This window comes from Coturnix japonica, chromosome 8, assembly GCF_054131305.1.
Source record: "Coturnix japonica strain WE chromosome 8, WE-NBRP24, whole genome shotgun sequence".
NCBI lineage: Eukaryota > Metazoa > Chordata > Aves > Galliformes > Phasianidae > Coturnix > Coturnix japonica.
The window spans coordinates 26,452,805-26,473,528 of NC_140670.1; the positions used below are offsets into that span (position 1 = coordinate 26,452,805).

General features: G+C 46.4%; 1 protein-coding gene across 7 annotated transcripts in view; it reads right to left on the reverse strand.

The window, feature by feature from the left end:
• The window catches only part of AFAP1L2 (actin filament associated protein 1 like 2), a 54,144-nt gene that overhangs the window by 12,997 nt on the left and 20,423 nt on the right, over window positions 1-20,724 (reverse strand). For 4 of the 7 annotated variants that reach the window (XM_015867357.3, XM_015867356.3, XM_015867355.3 and 1 more), the window contains exons 2-5: window positions 9,032-9,160; window positions 8,428-8,505; window positions 5,104-5,195; window positions 1,511-1,601 (exon numbers count right to left, since the gene is read on the reverse strand). In XM_015867357.3, the coding sequence (XP_015722843.1) occupies window positions 1,511-1,601; window positions 5,104-5,195; window positions 8,428-8,505; window positions 9,032-9,160 (390 nt within the window). Of the gene's footprint in view, window positions 1-1,510; window positions 1,602-2,559; window positions 2,674-5,103; window positions 5,196-8,427; window positions 8,506-9,031; window positions 9,161-20,724 lie in introns of all 7 variants that reach the window. The other 3 variants (XM_015867354.3, XM_015867353.3, XM_015867350.3) reach the window with 1 other exon arrangement.

Genomic DNA, 20,724 nt, shown 5'->3' on the forward strand with positions numbered 1-20,724 from the left:
TACCAAAGGAAGGCAGAAGTTGAAGCTGGGCATGTGTTTATCACTTCTGCCAGCCACTTTCAATGCAACATGAGCTCATGGATAACAAAACCTGGGCTCCCAGTACACAGACCCATCACTGTACTCCAGCTAATCTGGTGCACGCCTTTACATGCCATAGCTCTTAGCACATTATCCTCTTTCTCAACATGCAGCAGGGAAAAAATTATCCAGATATCTTCCAATACAGGCAACTGGAAACCCCACCTCTCCACCAAACAGTGTGCTGCACCAGGTCAGGATGAGCCTGGGCCTTTCCTCAGCCAAGCTGGGAATCATCCTCCTCTCCCCCACCACAGTGTAGCTGCAGCCAAAATGGGATAGTTCCTGACAATCAAAATCTCTTTGCATTCCCCCTTTCTGCTCAGCATTGAATCTCCTAAGCCTTGGTGAGAACAGGGTCCCTCCTGAGCTACAGCCCACCTGTGTGCGTGAGGTGCACAGCTGCAGTGAGGGCTGTATGGACAAACCAGGGCAGGGCACCAGAGCTTCACTGCTGGGAGCTTCAGAGCTGGTGTTGTGCACTGGGGCTGGAGAGGATGCTGCTTCTCCCTGCTCAGGCTCAGCAGCCAAAGGCTCAGCAGCCAAATCCCAATTTACCCTCAGCTCTCATTTCTCACCGCTCAGATCTGCCCCATACCACGTGTATGAGCAACCCTTCTCTGCCGCAGTCATGGCTGCTGAGCAGAGTTGCTTCTCCTGCTGTGTGGTGTCATCTCTCTCATTCAGACTTAAACAGATTATAAAGCAATGACAAGATTAGCTCTGCTATCAGATCTGACGGCGGTGATCTCTCATCAAGGGTAGTCCCACAAAGGAGGCACAAATACAGCATAATGTGAGAATCTGGGAGCTCTGCCTGCAGGCAGCAGCCTCCCAGAAGGGTGACAAGCATTAGTCGCACTTCAGAGGGCACCAGTGGGACTTGAGTATGAGTGAATATGCACCGGGTGAAGCCATGCTGTCCTCTCACGTGATGTGTGTCTTCTAAAACATGTTTACAGATGGTTAAACTACCAAAAGGGACAGAGCTGAATAAATACCCACTGATAAAACCTGTTACAGCATCTAGCAAATCAACAGCCATTGACCGTAAGCCCCAAAGGGACAACTGGAGCAGGAGGACAGAAATGCAAGCCACTGGAGCTTAACCCGTTCTGAATGGAATCCAGCATTTGCCTACAGCCTATCTTCCAGAAAACCATCCAAAGAGAATCCATAATAACTTTGAGCATTTCAGTGATGTTGTATTAACCCAGGTACGCTGCACACTACTATTTAAGTATCTGCAAGAAACTTAAAAACTTGGAGTAATTCATCAGACCATGCCATAGCATTAGATCTATCTTTCGTGTCACCAGCATCAGAAAACAATGTCACACACAAGCTGTAAGAGTTGTATGTTCCTTAGTCTCCTCATTCTCATAAGCCTCATGTCCTGCATCTCACACGTGACCCCCCCAAGGCGTACCATTCATAGAGACATCGTATGGCTCAGCCTCTTCATAATACCCCTCTGGGGACTCGATCTTGGGAACCGAAGGCTGCTTTGTTTCGGGAATCTGCAGAGTAAATAAGTAACAGAACATGATTTAAGGTCCATAAAAACAGATGCTTGAGAACAATGGGTTGCCCTTTTTGTAGGACTAAAATACGTTCTAGAGTTGTTATGTAAACAAGCTGAGGTGACAGGGAAGATAAAGTATGGGACTGCTGAGGGTTCCCAGTGCACAGTTAGAACATAACGGAGTTCTCTGAAATTACCATGTAGCTGTGTCATAAATATTACTTCCTTTAATTTTGCTGAAAGCTCTGGGAGGATCAGCTCAAATGTTTCCCCACCAGCAGCAGCCCCAGCCCTTTGGCCTTACTGCAAGCCAGCACTCCTGCCTGCTGTATGGCCCCTGCCAGCCTCTTCATAATGGCACAGCTCACTGCTCTGCTGACCACCCCAACAGGGAACCAGAGGGGCAGCAAAGGGACAACCCTGGCTTTGCCCTGAAAAGCACAGCCTGAGAAGTTGTCGTTGATTTCTCAAAGCCTGGCGGACTGCAAACCAACAGCTCTTTGAGGAAATAGCAGGAATCCTTAATTGTGCTCTGAGCAAAAAATGAAGGAAATGGATAAACAACACTGATGGAAAATAAGCCTTTGAAGGGAGTTCAAGTGCTGGAAAATCCCTGTGGTGCTTGCCAAGCCCCTCCCTAAACACAAGCAGGGGCTGGCAGGAAAACCAGCCTTGATCCTTTAGAAATACCAACACATGAGAAGAAAGGGGGAAGCTAACGAGCACATTTTTACTTCTCAAGTAATTCACATGACTGTTGAATGTGAGACAGCAGAGCTGGAGACAGCAGGCAGATGAGCCCACGGCTTATTCTCTCCCTGTAGCACGTGGCATCCCACCTCTCCCATCACAACCCCCCCAGCAATGCTCCCACGTTCCCCAGCAGTTTCCCCTCTCCTCGCCCAGGTCAAACCACCCTCGGTCATCTGACAGCAGTATGCTCTGGCTCTCACCACTTCAACTGGCTCCTGATTGGGAACCTGGCAAATCCTGGATAGGATGTTCAGTGCATGCAGGGCTAAAACCCCACTCCTCTCAGCAAGACAGGCAGAAGAGCAGGTCTGTTCCTGCAGATACAACAACACTGAAGGTCACAGACCATGCACATCCTTCATGCTGGACCTTATGTTTGCTTGGAGTGGCCTGGAGAACACTATGGCCCAGCTGGGCACCAGCATCACAGCATGGTCTAAGGCATTATTGTTTCCTTGCACTATCAAATGTAGGTTTAAAGCTGTTCATCCTGCCTTGGGTATTTCCACTGGGGGTACTGACTAGAATAGAAAGCTTTGAATGAAAAGATCTTCAGGCCAGCAGCTGCCCACCATAGGGGATGCTTAGGTAGTCAGGTAGCCTGGCCACACTGTGCAAAACCACTGCTCCCATGAGGGCAAGCCAGATGCTGTGAGCAGACCCTGAGCATCCAGAGCCACGTAGGACACGCTGTCAGAAAACACTTGCCTCCAAGCACTTAGGAACTTGTCCTAACGTGTTAAATTAGAGAAATGAAAACAAACCCAACCACTCCAAAGCTTCACTTAATCCCTTCCCTGGCTGAGAATGTGTCTGCAAGTGCCATATGCGGTGGCCTTGTGTGTGTAGCCAGCTCACATTGTGTTATGTCATAAACAAATGGCCTACAAGAAGAAAGGCTGTGGGTTTTCTGACACCATCCCACGAGTGTCAGGGAAGGGGTGGGGGAAAGGGACTGCTCTGTTTTGCCTCCTACAGACAATGGAAACCAACAGGGACTAGGTGGGACTGCGCCTCAGCTGCCACAGAAGTTATTTTTTCCCCATTTTTCTTTTCCTAAGGTCATGGAGTTGTTTTGTCTCTATCTTAAGTCAAAGAGCTGCTGTGTTATCTAAGCCAATTTGGCCCTCACAGAACTGTGTCTGTTCCATTGTGGCACAATGGAGTGTGCAAATAAATCCATCTTGGGAGTCCGCATCTGTACAGTGTGACTCTCCCAGTAGATGGCTGCAGGAAGCAGCAGAACAAGGAGAGCTGCCAGGGCCACCAGAGGATGGAAGGGTACTGACATCTGAGCCACAGCCTGTGGGAATTACTGCCTATAGGTTGCTCTGGGACAAAACCAAATCAGTAGGAAACAGCTGGGCCACTTTCCCTTGGGCAGCTCACAGACTGTTGTCAGTGAGGGCTGGACAGAGCCCTCTGTGCAGAACCTTATCACCAAATTTCTCCTATGCCCCAAAAGTCAAGTCTGAAGCCTCAGCATGGGATGCTTCATCACCACCAAACATAAAACCCCAAACATAAATAAATACATCCAGAGGTCCTCTCCTAACCTCACCCAGGCGGCCACTGTTCACACTCACACCAGGAGTACCAAGCACAGTTCGTTTTGCCACAGTAGCAATTTCCACCTTCTAATTGGGCCCACATTAAGGATTTCCCTAGCCACTTGCCTTGAAATATTTAAGTGCCTCTGAGTGCTCAGATACCTTTGCAGCCAACAGCTTCTCAGATGCTCTCAGTAAGGAGGTACTTGATTGCTTATGCGAGTGAGGTTATCTACACTGGCAAGCAGTGAGAGATGGCAGTTCAGGCACAAGTAGTGGGCCTGGGAGCAAAAAAATAACCTTCTGAGTTATCAAGGACTGTTCTTCCTAATTTCCTCATTTAGCTTTCCAATTGCTCTATGAGAAAGATACAACAGATGCTTTAGAGTCATCCAGTAACACCTATTGCACAGCCAGATTTTCAGGGCAGAAGTCAGGAAACAACAGCAGATCAGGTGCACACATCCTAAGGGCTGACTTAGGAACAAAGGTGTTTGAGGAAAGTGCTCTGAGTGTTGGGTCCCTACTAAAGAGCTCTCTGCAGTATATAACTAGCTATTCTACTGAAGCACGCAGCCTGCCCTGGGGAAGGGGCAGGTTCTCTGTGGTCCTCCCCTCACACTGCCCTTGCTAACACCCCCTCCTCTCCTTTCCTTTCACATCCCGAAATCCCAACTGCTGTGATTCCCACGTCAGACCAGCTACAGAACAGCAGCCTCCCCCATGTGTGTCCCTCAAGGACAGCTGGGTTGGCTTTTTGGCACGAGGACAAAATCCCACTGGAATCTGACCATGCTGAACTATACCCTCAGCAGATTTATGGCTGTCCCTACAGAATAATTTAAGGGAACACTGTTTGCAGTTTTTTGATGCAAGCCCTCAGTAAGCTGGAGCACAGCGCCTTGGTCCTGCATCTCTGGGCACTGAAAGCAGTGGGAAAACGGGTTCTGTAAGGCAGTGCAGCCCCATGTTGCCTTCTCCAGCCACCTTCTTTCCAGGCCTGGGGCAGAAAAATCCATATAGTGGGGAGCTCCTAGTTGAATTAACAAAGCTTGACAGGCCTGCTTGTCAGGCCTGTTTGTCTGATGAGCAAACTGCTGGCAGATATAATAAAAGTGACCATGAGGCCTTCAGATGTTGATGTCCCCAGGTGGAGGGCTAGGCAGTGAAAAGCAACGGCTCTGTAACACCTACCTTTGGAGGGGGCAGCTCTGGAAGGCTCTTCTGGGGAGGGGATGAATGTGGTCCCAAGTCTCCATTGGTCAAGGAGTTTTTCCCATCCAGCGCTGCAAGCCAAAAACACAATTATACCAATGAAATCTGGCACTTCCCAGCAAAGCACTGGCTACCCAGGAGGTGTGGGAACAGTAAGGTACTATTTAGGTAGGAAGCAGAGGGATAATTAGAGGCAGCACTGAAGAAGTATCCACGTTACTTTAGGCTATGTCCAAGAACGTGGCATGAGGAGACAGAGAAAAGAACCTGATTCTGGTTGTTTGGGGGTTGCATTTTTCCTTCTGGAAGGAGAACTGCAAAGTCCAGACCTTCTGGGTTGGGCTGCACAATGCTTCAAAGCCAGCAAGGAACAGTAATTTAACTGCTATTGAATCTACCAGCTGAGGAAGAGATGCTCTTGAAGCAGCAGAGGCCAAACATGTGAAAGTACATATGGCAACAGGACTGCTCCAGCTGATCAGCTTCAGCCTCTAGAAAGTCAGATTTTCCAAGCAGCTGAATGCAGAGTGATTCAGTAGCTGGAGGGTATGTCAAAGGCTCAGACAGCTTGTGTGCATTTCTCCTTCTCAGCATGGAGCTCCTGGGTGGCCTCAGGCAAGTCCCCAAATCCCACGACCTCCAAGACAGCAAATACAGTGATGCTCAGGAACAAGTGGGAGACAGGCATCAAACAGCCAAAAAAAATTAATAATGTTATTCTGCTTTACTCTGTGCAGTGGAGAAGTCCCCTTTTACACAGTATCTCTGCAAATACTTTGAAAGAAACAAGGCTGAGATATTCACATCTTGCAGGTTCAGTTGATTAAACAAGGGAATTAGGTCCAAAATCTGCATTGAGTTGGTGCTCTGGCTCCCTTGATCACCTGCTAAGGCTCCAGCCACACTCCTTGGGCACACACAGGAACCACTAAGGCATGGTGCAGTGCCCAGCAGCGGTTAGCACTGTAATAAAAAGATGCTGGCATCAACCTTGCTGCATACTTCTGGGCTTTAAAAATAGAAGTTGGAAACCACATTACTTTCTTCCTCTCTGGGGCTCAGAAGCCACAACAACAGCTCTGCCCTAGGCTGAAGCAAGCTCCCAGCTGGGTGGTGCAAGAGACCAAAGCACATCTCTCAAGGCAGACTGCTCCTTCTGGCATGGGCTGCCTGCTCATCAGCATGAGCTAAATGTACAGAGACTCAGAAGTTGCTAGACACCAATGCACAACACAGGAAGGACTGCTGGATGTCTCGTAAGGTTCTGATGGAGAGATGCACCTACCAAAATGCCCCATGATTACACTGCTAGAGTCATACCATCAGGCTGCTGTTGGAGGTCAATCTTTGTGCCAGCGGACCAAGGAGCTGCTGAGGCCATTGCTACTTTTGGAAACACCAGAAACAAGGAAGGCTGGGATTTCCTAAAGCCTCAATGCACATCTCCCTGGAAGGGAATGATCTCCAGCTTGCACCCTCCTGTGCCAGGCAGACCCTCCCCTACTCAGCTCTGCAGAACAGCATTCACTCCAGCAGTGCTAGCTACTGCCTAACCTTTGCAAGTGGTGCCCATCTGTTCTCGGCTCTCTGGCAAACCTAGAAATCATTCAACTGAACCTCATCATGCCAGGAAAATGCAGTTCCCCTCCATTAGAGGCTATTATCACTTCAGGAAGCATTTCATGCTGTGTTGCTACAGCACGCCCAAGCCCAGCTATGGTGGTGTGAGAAACCTGCAAGGCATGAGAGGTCCCAATGACCTCAGCCACAGAAACATGTTCACCGCATCCCATCAAAGGACGTGGATAAATGAGATAGAGGGAGAACTGGGGGATCCGTATCACATCTCCCAGCCCCAGTGGGCACAGCCCTCTCCACCTGCTAACCCCAATCCTGCAAGACTGCTGCCCAGACACACACAGACCTTTCCATGCAGTGACAGACACAGGCTCAGGGCTGTATACCATGATGCAGCTATGGCCAAGGTCCCACACATGTCTCACTGACTTCAGCATTTCCAAATAACCCAGAAATTTTACTTGGAATAGGGAGGTTTCTGAAAACAGAGAAAGAGAGAAGCGCCAGATCCCACAGGGAGGGACTGAGTGGGTCGGCTCACAGCCTGGATGGGGAGAAGTCTGAAATAGAAGAAGCGACTCTAAAAATAAGTTGTCTGAAATACATCCCTGAGTTTCAGCATGGTCAATCAGTGCAAGCCGTGCTCTATCCACCCAAACGACAACTTAGATTAGGAGGTGCAACTGTTGTGACTCAGCCACTGAGAGCTACTGGGTAGCTGCAGTCCTGTTACAGAGCATTACAGCATGACCCAGAGGAGCCTGCCTGTAGATCATGCTGGGGCTGCCTGCATAATGCAGGAGGACATCCTATTCTCAGGGGTATTTGAAGTCAGCCTAAATTCAGCTGCAGGTAGTTTAAAAATGAACAAAAAAAAACCACCAAAAAACCCAAACAAACAAACCCAATACAAAATGACAAAACCAACCCAAACAACTCTGAAAACACAGAAACAGTGCAACCCTGACTAGTGTAGGATCAGCACATCAACAGCATGAATGCATCTCCTTGTTGGTTTGGACTGGAAACTTTGGGGTTGGGTCTGCTTCTGACTGCATGTGCAATAAGGAGATGCACGTCAGCAATAACTTGCTCTGTGCAATTATCAAATACTGCATGCATTTGTGATGAACTTCAAAGAGCATAAGTACTTCTAAAGAATTTTGTTATAAATTCAAAACTTGGGAAATCTAAATTGGAAATGAAGCTTGGTTGTAGGTTTGATTTCTTGGCTTGCACACTGCAGATCTCACTCAGCCCCCAGGGTACAATGGCACTCTGCTCGCACAGATGGTGCAGGCTGTGTCTGAGGAGTCACAGACCTGCAAGGTGACAGCTCAGTCTCTATGGACTAGTGCAGAACAACACCGAAAGGACAGGCTTTCAGGGTCTCAAAAAGGTGAAGCAACCTCTTCCATGGCCAAAGGAAACATGACAGCTTCCTTAAATATTTCAGGGACTGAAGCTGCAAGCCTTAGAAGGCAACATTTTTATCCCAAAATAATGCTCTCCAAAGTGCTACTTCCAGGAATAACCGCTTTGTGTTGGCAAGGACCACAAGGTCCAAAGGAATGTAATGAAAATGGCAGCCCTTCCACACTGTCAGCTGCTTCAGTTCCCAGAGCCTACAGGGAGGCCTCCACCAGTCTCATAACCCAAAGCTCTGGCCACATGCACCTCCATCATCTTGAGGAATGAGGCAAGCATTAACCTCCAATTCCTTACCTTTGTCTTGCTTCTCCTGGTCACCCTGCTGTCTGTTGACAGTCACTTTGTTCATGTAAATATATTCTTCATCACCACCTGCACGCAAACAAAGGCAAAAGTGAAGTTTTTATACACCCTGTGTGGAAAAAAACTTAGCACTGGAAAAGCAAAGACAGATGTAAGAAGTGTCTCTGCTAAGTGCACACTGGGGAGAGCGTGTTGGTTGAGACAATGTACAGAAAAAAATCCCAAGAAATAATAAAGACCAGAAAAATTAAATGCTGTGCACTCAGGAAATTCCATAAGTTAAAATTTCTACTTAAACACTAACTTAGCCAAACAGCACATCCTGTGTATCTTACAAAGTGGATTAAATAAACTTAAGTTTTAATAAGGAAAACAGAAAGGATCAGGAATCTTGGGAATCCTCTGCTTGTAAAGCTGGACACATAACTATAGTAATTTTACATAAACAATTAGAGGTCATTGCAAAAATAATTGCCATTTCATTTGCTCCTTTTAATTTTCATGTCTCTCATCCCTGCCAACCTCCAACAAAATGCTGCATTGGGACCCCACAGCCATTCCCACAAGAGCCCACTGCCCCATGCTCTGTCTGTACCACTGGACTTGGTGTACACCCGCAGCAGGTCGGAGAGGAAGCTCTTCTTCACGAGAGCAGTGCTGCTCAGGTTCTCCTTGTCCAGTATCCTCAGAAAGTCTTCGAGTTCTGTGAGCAGCTGCTCAAGAGCTATGAAAGCAAAAGAAACAATGGTTGGCAAAGCAGTTCGGTGGCATTTCAATAGAGGACACACATTGATTTGGTGTTTTCCATTTTTCTGCATTTTTTTCTATGCAGGAATAACTTGCATTTACTTTTCCAGCTTGAGCCCTCTCTCTGGTACTAAAAAAGAAAGCTCTGAATTCATTCAGCCTTTTCACAAGCTGCTAAAATCCCAGGTAAATACCTCCTCTTCTTCCTATAGACCTTTTGCTCAAAGGAAGAAAAATCTAGAGGAATTTTGAGCATTAGGGCTGAGACTACATAAAAGCAGCCAGCAGGACCTTGACACCTGAACCTTGGGTCCCTTCAAACACCTATCAGAAGTCACCTGGGTTCTTATCTATCAATGACCCCACTTTTTGGTGCTGCTTTCCAAGCTCACTCCTTATTTCTCTGCAATGACTTGACAGCATCCACATGCCATGTTTTCCTTCTGAGGAAGTGTTGCTCAGCTCTGCCACTGACCAATGGGGCTGGCAGGGCTCACACTGACCAGCAGGCGTTTAATCACTTGCTTTTGTTTGCTCTGAAATTTTTCATGGGCTAATTAGCAGCTGTGTCGGGAGCACATTCCACAAAGGAAATAACAGGGTGTTATGTGAGAGAGGAAGCACAGCACACAAATGACAGTGAGTGGGAAAAGCAGGCAAAACCCAAATGATCAGCAGCTCCCCTCAGTGCCTCAATGACACTAAGGACTCTGGGGAAGAAGGGCAGCAGAGTGAGGTTACCACTGCCAGGCTGGGACCCCTTAGCACACCACCAAGGAACAAGTAGCTGTGACATCTGGGTGATTTAACTGGAGCAATATGCCTTTGCCTTGACTTACAGCATTTCCATCCTGCTGGGTGCCACGTGAGTCACAGTATGCAACCATGAGCCATAAAAGCACCAGTGTTTCAGCTCTACAGGGTGAAGCATCTGAAGCTTTAAAGTGAACTTAATGATCCTTAGAGGTCCCATCCAACTTGGGAAATTCTATAATCAAGTGCTACCACCTGAGTGTCACAAGGAACACTGGTGCAGGAGAGCCACTACCTTCTCACTTGCTCATCTTTAGCTGCTGACTGCTCCTCTGGTGACAGCTTGATAGAAGATGGAAAAAAAAAAGTAAATTGCTGTAAGCTGTTAACTTTTCTGTTGCTAGCTATTAACTCAAAATCATGCTGCTGCTCTCATACTGTATTAATCTTCACTAGTTTGACTCTTGAATAGTCTAATGAGTCCAGACCAATCAGTAGTGGCTCCAGAGGAAACGACTAACTACTAGCTCTTCACCCTTCATCTTATACCCTCTACACCCAATTAATTCTTTCTGGTCTGATTTAGGACCATTAGGGAATTGAGAATGTCCACATCACACTGCATTAACGTGAATGTTTTTGTTAGCTGCTGTTTTGCCTGGCTAGAACCCACCATTACCCAGCGAAAGTTAGAATCATTTCAAAAAACAATAGCATTTTTCATAAGCTACAAGGAAACAGTATCTGGAGACAATATTAGATAGCACTGATAAGCATCGCTAAACAATGAACTGAGAGCACTTTGCATCAAGTGTGCTCAGCGCCTGCTGCTCTCCAGCATCAGGGAGCCTGCTTCTCCCCAGCTTCAGGAAGCTCCACTGGGGCAAATCCCAGCCTTCCCATAGCCACTTATCTGTTGCAGCTGTGCCCTTCTGAAAATCCAAGTTGAGGTTAATTCCTGCTGAAGTCAGACCTAAGAATACGTTCCTATAAGTTTACCCCAGGATTTCTGTGTTTCTGGGATGGTACCAGAAGTAACACAGCACAAGAAATAGCTAATCTCAATTTGAAGGTTCAGCTAATCTCAATTTGAAGGTTCAGAAGTGGTTGCTTGCCCCAGTGGCCCACATGGCAGTCGTGATCCTGCCTTTGCAGGGAGGAGAGGATAATTCTCTCTTCCACCCCCACAGCAGCAGAAAATGACTTTATTCTTCTCCCAGGCTTCCACAGCAAGCCAGGCTTTTGTGAATGACACTACAGTAGGTTACATTTTCCAGCCCACCAAAGCTGCATTCAGGCTTGCAGTGATTCAAAGCAGCTCATTTGGGATGCGATGTAGGGGACACAGAGGTCAGTGGAAAGACTTTGTCAGACTTCATGGGATTCAGACTCTAAGGACTTGAGAGATTAATTTTGCTCTTCATCAAGAAGCAGCATATAAACCATCTGCTTCTATGCAAGTATCACTTTCATCTCAGCTGGGCATTCTCTATCCAAACCTGATACCTGCAAAAATAAGCCACCATCAAAATGAATGTGACCATTCATTCTCTCATATCAGAGGAGAACAATCTAAAACTCATCAGAGTGATGAATGTGGGAAGGATGAAGGCTGAGTACAAGGCCAGTCTACAAGATCCTCTGCAAGCAACAATCACAGCAGGTCCCAGCAAGTCAGTAGAATTAAAACCAGTTATGAGCCCACATATGTCAAACCATCTCAGGACCCAGAGTGCTGGAAATTACTGCTTGATCTCAGCTAAAGACTTCTCTTGCTGTGGTGATGATGTGCTGAATATATTCAGGGCAAACCCACATTAGTGGTTATCCAAAGCAGTCTGAAACAAACAGCTCTCGCTCCTGGCAGCATGTGTAGCAATTATTCCCATTGCTATGCTTGCTCTGCAGGGCAGCAGCTACAGATGCAAGGAATGCATTTGCAAAATCAAAAGCTGTGAGTAGCAGAATGAGAAATCAGAAGTAGACAGAACCCAGAGTCACAAGGCAGCACAGTTCTCAAAGATGCTTTTGTGAAATGTCCTCCCACAGCTATAAGGCTCTTCTCTCATACCTCTTCTTTGCAAAGCCCCAAGTGCAACATTGCTCAAAGTAATCTTTCTACCTATCTATTTCTGTTAGAGGGACTACTTCAAATAAATACCTTCACAGCACTTGCAAAAGTCCTGCCTTACTTATGAAAAACAGATTACCTCTGAGGTTAAGGCTGGGGAAAGTAAGGCCCAGAAGAATAACAAGATTTACCTAAAGTCAGCTGTCTATCACAGCTCCTATCTTACTCTTCATGGTCACAGCTCTTAGTCATGGATATACTACAAGGATTTCCCAGTAATCAATGAAGAGAAGTGTGGGAGCGTAATTGTCAGTGTGCAGAACTCGACTGACCCAAGTGATGATTGCTAGTGAAAAAACAGAAATCTCACTTTTTACTAGCATACGAAGGACTTACAGGGCACAGACTACAACCAGAACTACCATCTCCTCTTGCCTGCACTTAAATGGATGAAGAGGGCCGTTTTCCCCTCTGTCTCAACCCAAGACAATGAAATCATTTTTGCAGAGACTCCTGGGCAGCCCTCTGACCACAGCAGATCTCTCTGTATGAAGGTTACAACTTTGGTGGCAGTAATAAGCAAAGAACTGCCTGAAACACAAATGATCTGTTTCAGTGTCAATTCAGTGACAGAAGAGAGCACTGAAAAGGCTTCTTTTGGCTCCAGTCTATGGCTTTTCTTTGCAGACAGAAAGTCCCTTGCACTGCAGCAGCGTCTGTCCTAGTTCATGTAAAGTCAGAGCCAAAAATGCAGCAGCTTGCAAAGCCCCCATTGAGGAAGCACATTCCTTGCAGTAGAGCTGCCAATTTTGCCTGACACCAAGGTCACTGAAAGGTAAATGACCATTAAACTAGATTATAAAAAGCCATTCCCTTCCAATAATCACTGATCTTTGTCATTTTGCTACAATAACAACCTATGTCTACATCTAATTACTTCATAACTTGACCTTATGAGGAAATGGAAAGACAGGCTCAGAATGAACTTCCACTCAAGTGTTTTAGTAACCACTGGGCAGGATTATATTAGTCCATTTGAACTAAATTATTATTTCTTTTATCAAGGTAGAGGGGCCCCAGCCACTGGGTAAAGGATTCTAATAAGATACATGCAGAGAGAGGAAGTGGAAGATAAGGAGTGCCGTTACTACCAGGAAACTAGGGCAACCCTGCCTGCAGCTGGAGAATTGGAACTAGATGATTTTGGTGCTGCTTTCCATGTCAAGCCATTCTATACAGGTGAGAGTGATTTGGCAAAGGACACTGTCTGGTCTCTGGCCCATCCCCAAAACAACCTGGCTTCCCTGTGTCCCAGCTTGCAGCTCTCACCCCCAAACCACTCTTCCCTGAACCCTGATGCACAAAGGAGAGGGGAACCATGTGGCTCCAGTAGGTCAATGCCTCAGCAGTGCTCAATAGGCCGATGAGCGCAGGATGGCATGCAAGATGTTTGCCAACTTGGTTTTCATTGCCACAAACCAGATCCCATTCCCCAGGCTGGCATATACGCTGACTGACCAGACTTTCTTCTTTAGCTTTTAATGGAAAGAAAAAAAAAAAGAATAAAAGACTCAAATCCAGTGTCAGCCGGATGAAACTCCTCCATTTTTCACAAAAGACTATTTCATAAATATTTGTAGAAAAAAGAAATCTCCCCACAGCAAAATGTGAAGTGCTGTGTTTATCAAAGGAAAGGAAAACAAATAATACCAAAAAGAAAGAACACCAGGCTTCCAGTAAACACTGAACTTTCTCATTGAAGAATCACTGCTAGACTAGGGGGGAAAAAAAAGGGGGGGATGGGGGGGGAAGGTAAAAGTCATATAATTAAGGCAAGCTAAAGTCCCTCCAAACAAGGGAAATTAGAGAAGTAGCATATTTTCCCTATTAAGCCTGCTGTGTCAGCCAATTACGACCAGTGTCACAAAGCTGTCGGATTTCCAGACATAATGAAAGCTAATAAGGAAGAATGAAAAAAAATAATCCAGACTGTTTCTATTGATGCACCTAAAATCCAGCCAGGAGCATTGGGCTCATCTTTGTTGCAAAGGATGAATCATGGAAGGAGAGAGGCAAACAATGTGTCTGGTGGGCTGTGGGCTGTGAACTGCACAGATGAACCCCACCAGCTCTGCGTGGGCTGCTCTGGAAGTTGGAACAAGTCTTGCATTGAGAAAGTGGCAGCTCTAACCTAGGAACTCTGAACTTTAACAAAACGGCAGCAGAAAGTGCACACAAAGCGTTTCAGTTTGCTGAGCAAACAACAGGCTTCTCTTCACTCCACTGGAAGACAAGGAATGGCATCCAAGAAAAATTAAGAGAAAAAAAAAAAAGAAGGAAGAGAGAAGGGAAGCAAGACACAAACACTGCCATAAGGAGCTCTAAGCAATCTTGTATTGTAGTGCCGTGTTGCTTTTTTATGTGCAATATAGGGGAGCTGTATTCAGTTCAGCTGTATATCATATGAGAATTCAGGGTGATACTGCGATGTCTTTCTTTGCAAAGCGTCTCAGTCTTTCCATGACAGACCAACTGGTGAGTCACTGGAGCTCACACTGGCAAACAAATTGGTTGGCTGACAGCTGAAAGGAGCCAGTGTCACCTCCCTTTGTAAGCTGCCCCCTTAGCAGAGTGCCCATCAACCTCATGAAATGCCTGAAGCATCATTAGGCAGTGGACTGCCTGTCTGTGCTCCAGTGCTCAATGATGGCAGAAGCATCAGCATGGGGCTGTTTGGGCTGTTGCTGTGAGAAGCAATGCAATCTCAGCATACAGAGGACCAGGTCGTGTATCACCCGCCTAACAAGTAGCTCTCATTGGAGCAGGATTGAGCTAGGGAACAAGAGGGAAACAACTAAGGAAATAGCAGCACAGAAGCCAAGAGGGCAAGTTGGGATCAAACCGAAGCAGGACAGACATCAGCTAGAAAAATATGGAGCAAGTCAGGCAGGGCAGGATGTTAAAGAAGGTCCTCTTCCTAAGGTAAATATCCCCGAGAGCAGGCTGGGGCAGGCTCCCTTCCCAGCAGGGAGGAAAACAATCCCAACAATTTTTGCAAAGCAGAAATCTTGTTTGCTGCCAAGCCCCAGAGCTGGATCCACCAGTGGCGTGACAGAGACAGAACTTCCTCTAAAGCTGCCACCGCTGATTCCCTTCTCTCCCCACAGCCCTTCCTGCTGTTTTCTCCCTACTCCTTCACTTTCCTGCTAAGATTTAGGGCTTTCCCCCCCCCTTCTTGTGAAGTTTTGTTCTCTCCTACTCTCAGTCCTTAGACTCTGCACAGCTACTTCATTCTGGGGGTTGGTGACCACCTGACCCATAACTTAGAGGACTTCCGTTGTTTGCCATCTAATATAATGTATCACTAGATCCAGGAAGGGGCTACTAAGAGGCGTTTGATCAAACAGAACAGCTGTTCTCAAGGAAAAATAAATAAATAAAATAAAAAGCACCAAGAACTCAACTATGCAATTCAATTTGACTTAGCTCAAATACAACATAAGCCCACTCAGCCACTTTCTTCTTTGATGCGATGTGTGTTCCATGGAGGTGGCAACAAGTGCTCCTACACCTCAGCTCAGGGCCTTGCTAGAAGAAAACTGCTCTCTACCACAGCCAGCAGCTGATTCCCAGCAGTGCTTATCTTCCTTCTGCAAAAGGAGTAGCCCCGGGTTAGGGCTGCTTTAGCTCATGCAAGGAAAATTAGATGGTCTCTGGGTTAGGGAAGATGGACTGTTGTCAAAGTGTTGCTGCAGACCTTGCTTTATTCCTGTCCATCACTCTGCGTGGCTATATCCAGAGGAAAGCACCACCTCATCCCTGCCCTACAGAACAGCAGAACTGCAGGCATGCTGCCACCCAGAGCCCATGGCCATAGGATCCCTCTTTCCCATAGGAAAAGGAAGTCTGGGATGCCACATTCACCAAGCAGAAACTGCGAAAACGTGAGTCCCTAAAGATATTAGCTATCACAGTGATGTTGAACGACAGTCCTGGAACAACACCCTGCGGTTTATACCACATCAGTACAAGTACAGGAGACTAACTGCCAAAAATACTTGGAGATGGATCTCTCTCTTCTCTCTCACTGACAATAAACAGATTAAAGGAAGCTGCCAGATATACAGAGGGCTTTTTTGAGTGTTTTGGTTTTTTTTGTGGGGGGGATGGAGGACATGCACACACACATGCACACCCCCTCACATCAAAGCATTTTCCCACCATTCTCTGTTGATTTAATGGCATCATTCCTCCAACAAACAATAGAGACATAACAGAAGGGGAAGAGAAAGCAAAGGGTTTGAGAAAGCAAAAGCAAGAGCTCTGGGGTCAGAGAAAGACACAGAGCCCGGGTGTCCCCTGTCTTCTCCTTGACATTTCCTCTACAGCAGAGCCCTTTGAGCTGTGCTGTGGCATCACAGCCAGGGCTGAGCCCATTTCTAGAGCTGAAGAGCAGAACGACTGCACAGCTCTACTGCACTGGTGCAGGGGAATAACAGCATGCTGATGTCTACCCAGGGAGGCTTGAAACTTTCTCTGCAATGCCATGATACAATCATCAGCAGACAAGCTCACTCCAAAATAGTATTAATAAAAATAGCAACAACAACAAAAGAAGTAACAACATATAACAGTAATAAAGAATGTCCAGACATCACCTAGGGTTGAAATTCACCAACTATTCTAAACCAACTCCTACTAAACTTCAGTTTAGGTTTGAGAAGTTCAGAAATGGAAGGCTTAGGACTGATGAAGTACTGCTTTCTCCTGCTCTGATTCACCAGTGCTCAGTAGGCACCTCCCGGCACACAGATTGGGCTGAAGCAGCACAGCTCCAGGACAAAGAATGGCCTTTCTATTTATTTATTTATTTTTCCAAGAAAATTGGAAAAGTTCTCCCTTTCTATCCTGTGAGGCACGAGAAATGAAAGCTCTCAAACCAGCAAAACAACCATTTACTGGATAAAAAAGATTTTCTTACTTTGTCTTGCACTTTGTTTACATGAACGAGAGCCAGTTATGCTGAGTTAAATCTCCGAAACCCGTTATATAAATACTCTGAAGGTATCAGTAATCCTATCACAGATTTAAGAGTTAGATCATTATTTTCATTTTCCATTTCAGCAGAAAATCAGTGACAAGAAGCTGCTGATGAACAAGCTCAGGCCTTTCCAGCAAATTCAGTTTCCTCAGAACTTCTCTACATTCCCCTCTGACTCCTAAATCTCATCCGGAACAGACTTATGAGGAACCCTTGTAGCATGGCTCCAATTTACCCAGCCTTCCACCTCTTTTCCCAGGGGAGGTTCAGGATGGATATTAGGAATAACTTCTCCAAAAGAGTGATTGGGCACTGGCACAGGGTGCCCAGGGAGTTGGTGGTGTCACCATCCCTTATCAAGGATCATGGAAGGATGTGAAACTGAGGGATATGGTTTAGCGGGCAATACTTGTGGTAGGTGGACATTTGGATGTGATGATCTTAGGGGCTTTTTCCAACTTCAGTGATTCTATGATTTGATGGGGAACAGCTGTGTCATTCTCAGTAACCCTCTGTTCCCACCTAGGTTATTTGAGGGTGCCATTAGGATCATGCAGGGCACACAACGCAGCAGCACAAGCAGGCAGCACCACTGAGGCTTTGTCCATCCATTCCAAAAGCTTGATACTGCTTACAGAAGGATTTACTCCTTTACCATCCCCTGCTCCCATCATCCAGAGGCTGTCCAGCCTCACAGCTGCATCAGCCCTTTCCCACGCAGGCTGCCACTGCAAACTTCCACTCAACCTTTTGCCTTTCCTTCCATCAATTTTGTGCTTAAGCTCCAGCCCTAAAGGCAAAGCTGAGGCAGCCAGGGAACACAAAGCCACAGAGCCTTTAAATCTTCTTGGGTTAGGGAAAACAGAAGGATTGTTTCTATTGTGGTTTGGTGCAGTTTCATTTGTTTTATTGTTATCTGCTTGCCCGGCCTTACTAAGCAACAGAAGGGCAGGTGAAGAAAGAAAAAGACAAATGATTAAGGAAAACATTCCCCATTTTTACGGCTAGGCATGTGTTGTTGCAGAATTAACTGAGAACAATAACGTGATTCTTTTGAGATAAAGAAAAAGCAGTTCTGATTTCTCTCACTTGTTTCAGCAGCAATAAAATGAATGGCAGGAGTAGGGGGTGAGAGTTTGGAAACACTGGCTGCTTGGCTGCTTCTTATCATGGCCTCCAAGGGAGTAGGCAGGTTCATAGCCCTGCGCAGCCTGAAGGGGTTGGAAAGGAGAAAGAGAAGAGAGAAGCTCCATCCCTGCCTTCACAGGGGCAGCTGCTGGGCAGGTTTCATGCCCCATGAAATGCAGGCCAAAAGCATAGAAACAGGAGCTGCCAAGCTCTTGAAAAATGCTCATTCTACTCCACAGCATTTAGGAAACACACAACCTAAGTTTCCTCTCCATTTTGAATGCTATCTGCCGGAATTCTCCAGGTGGAACAGACTTCTGCAAATCTTCCTTCACTGGGGACCAAGGAGATCCAGGTGCTATTGCCAGGAATGTAGCAGAGAAACAGAATCTATAGGAAATTCTCCCCAACAACACAGCACATTGTACTTCCCCTAAGCATGCTTACCCATCCTCATGCAGAGTGCTTTGGAGGTAACACTTCAGCATGCTTTACCCACATCTTCTGTATGACCATCTCATGACCATCTCACAGTGTTGCCTCAAGAGGGGCAGTTAAGGATGAGTGCTGCATGTTGGTACAACAGCAAAAGACAAGTGAATTCCCAGATGCAGGATAAGACACCTTAGTGAGGACCAGTGTCTCTGCCCATAGCAAGGTGAGGGATAATGCAATGCTGAGACACTGCTTTCACCAAGGCATTTTTCTCTTAGCACACCTCACTGTACCCACACTTCTGCTACCTGCCTAAGCCATCTCACTCCGATTTCCCTGACCTACTTTAGGTGGCTGCAGGGACCACACTCACACAAAGCAATGCTACCTTTCTTGCATGAGTCAGCAGCAAGCAACAGGAGAGCTGTTATTCGTAATTGAAAAGGAATTAAACAATTTTGAAGACGGGGTGCCTTCTGGGCTGGTAAGCTGACTGACAGCAGGAGCACTTCAGAAAAGGCAGCATTATGAAAAGCAGACTTCAAAAGAAGAAGTGACAAGGGCCAGAGTGTTTGTGGTGCCGGAGGAAGTCATTAGAATTTAAAAGGGATGCAGATTGGGCAAGTACACTAGGCTAAGAAAGCTGAACTGCTGCCAAAAGTTTCTTTTCGCTTTCCCATTGCTTCCTAGCCTGTTAGAAGTGCAGTTCCATGCACGTCTATGTCTCAAAACATTTTTCAAGAAAACCCTTCAAACTGCTGAAAACATGAGAAAAGTGCCACCACCACAAACTAGATGCGTCCTGACTCCAGTTTTCCTTTTAGCTTATAAACAGCTGTCTAGTTTTCATCATTTCCAAACAAGAGAGGGCTTCTGCACGTCTCTCATCAATAAGGAGTTTCATGGAGAACTGGAGCAGTTTATCTCCCCTCATCACCGTTCAGAGGGCGGTGTTTTTGTGAAGCAAAGGCTTCAAAGACATCCGGGGACTGTAAGCACTGATGTTTGGAAGTGAGCAACCTGCCAGCTTAGGAGTGCTGCTCCAGCAGGAGAGCTGATGTTAGTCATAGATGAAAGTGAGCACAAAACTCACTGGTTTCCACTCACCTAGGCTCATTCCCACATCTCCATTGCTTTGAGATATGCACTGCGCCACAAGTGGTTTTGTAACTGAGGACTCCAAGTAATATGAGGCTACAATAGTGAGTACAACAGCAAAAGCTAAGCTGAAACCTGTCACGCCTGTTCTGTTTTCCTCAGCAAACTCAACATTGAGCTGAGTTTGCTCAACTCATGAAACTCCTACCATCATCTTAACACTTCTGGGAGAGCAAGAGCCAAAGCTAAAAGTTTTCCAGGTGACCCAAAAGATTTGCAGTTCTGGAATGAGGACAAAGCTGGTGTTACAGCAGGGACATTCCTTCCCATCAGCTATTCCCCACCTGAAGCCTTTAATGCCTATTTTCTTGATATTTTCCCCTGTTGCAGAGACTCCCTTGCTGGACACCTCGTACCCAAACAGTGACAGAGAGAATTAAAGTGACTCAGCAGCCCTCAGGCAGCCAAGTGCTCAGGGCTGCAGGTGAGATGCAAGTCAGCCCAGAGGAAGGAGCTCCAGCAGTATGCTCAGTCAGCCTCTCAGCACTGCCCTACTCCCAGCTGAGCAGGTCACTGTGGTTAAGTCCCTGGGGTTGCTTATCTGTCAAGTGAAAAAAAAAAAATTGCTGGAAGTTTGGCAAGCTTAAACAGCCTTCCAGTAACACTCTGAGGAAGCTCAGAGGATGTCATAATGCAAAGTATTTACTGAAAATTGTCTCAGCATTCAAATGGTCCTTGAGGATTTAGTTCAAGTGTTGGATCCCATCAGTTTCAGACTTGTGGATGTAACCATAATTTCAAAGGGATGGTAATTTCCACCCTGTTACTTGCTTACCTTCATATCTTACAGGGTGCCCCTTTCAAAACTCCAACAGCTTTGATGGAAACAACAATCTTTACACAAACATAGCCACTCCTGAAATAGGATTCATCCCAAGGCTTTTGCCAAGGAGGCCACATTCCAGGACATGTGGCACATGCGCAGAAGTCATCTTGCTATGGAAGAGCAAACACC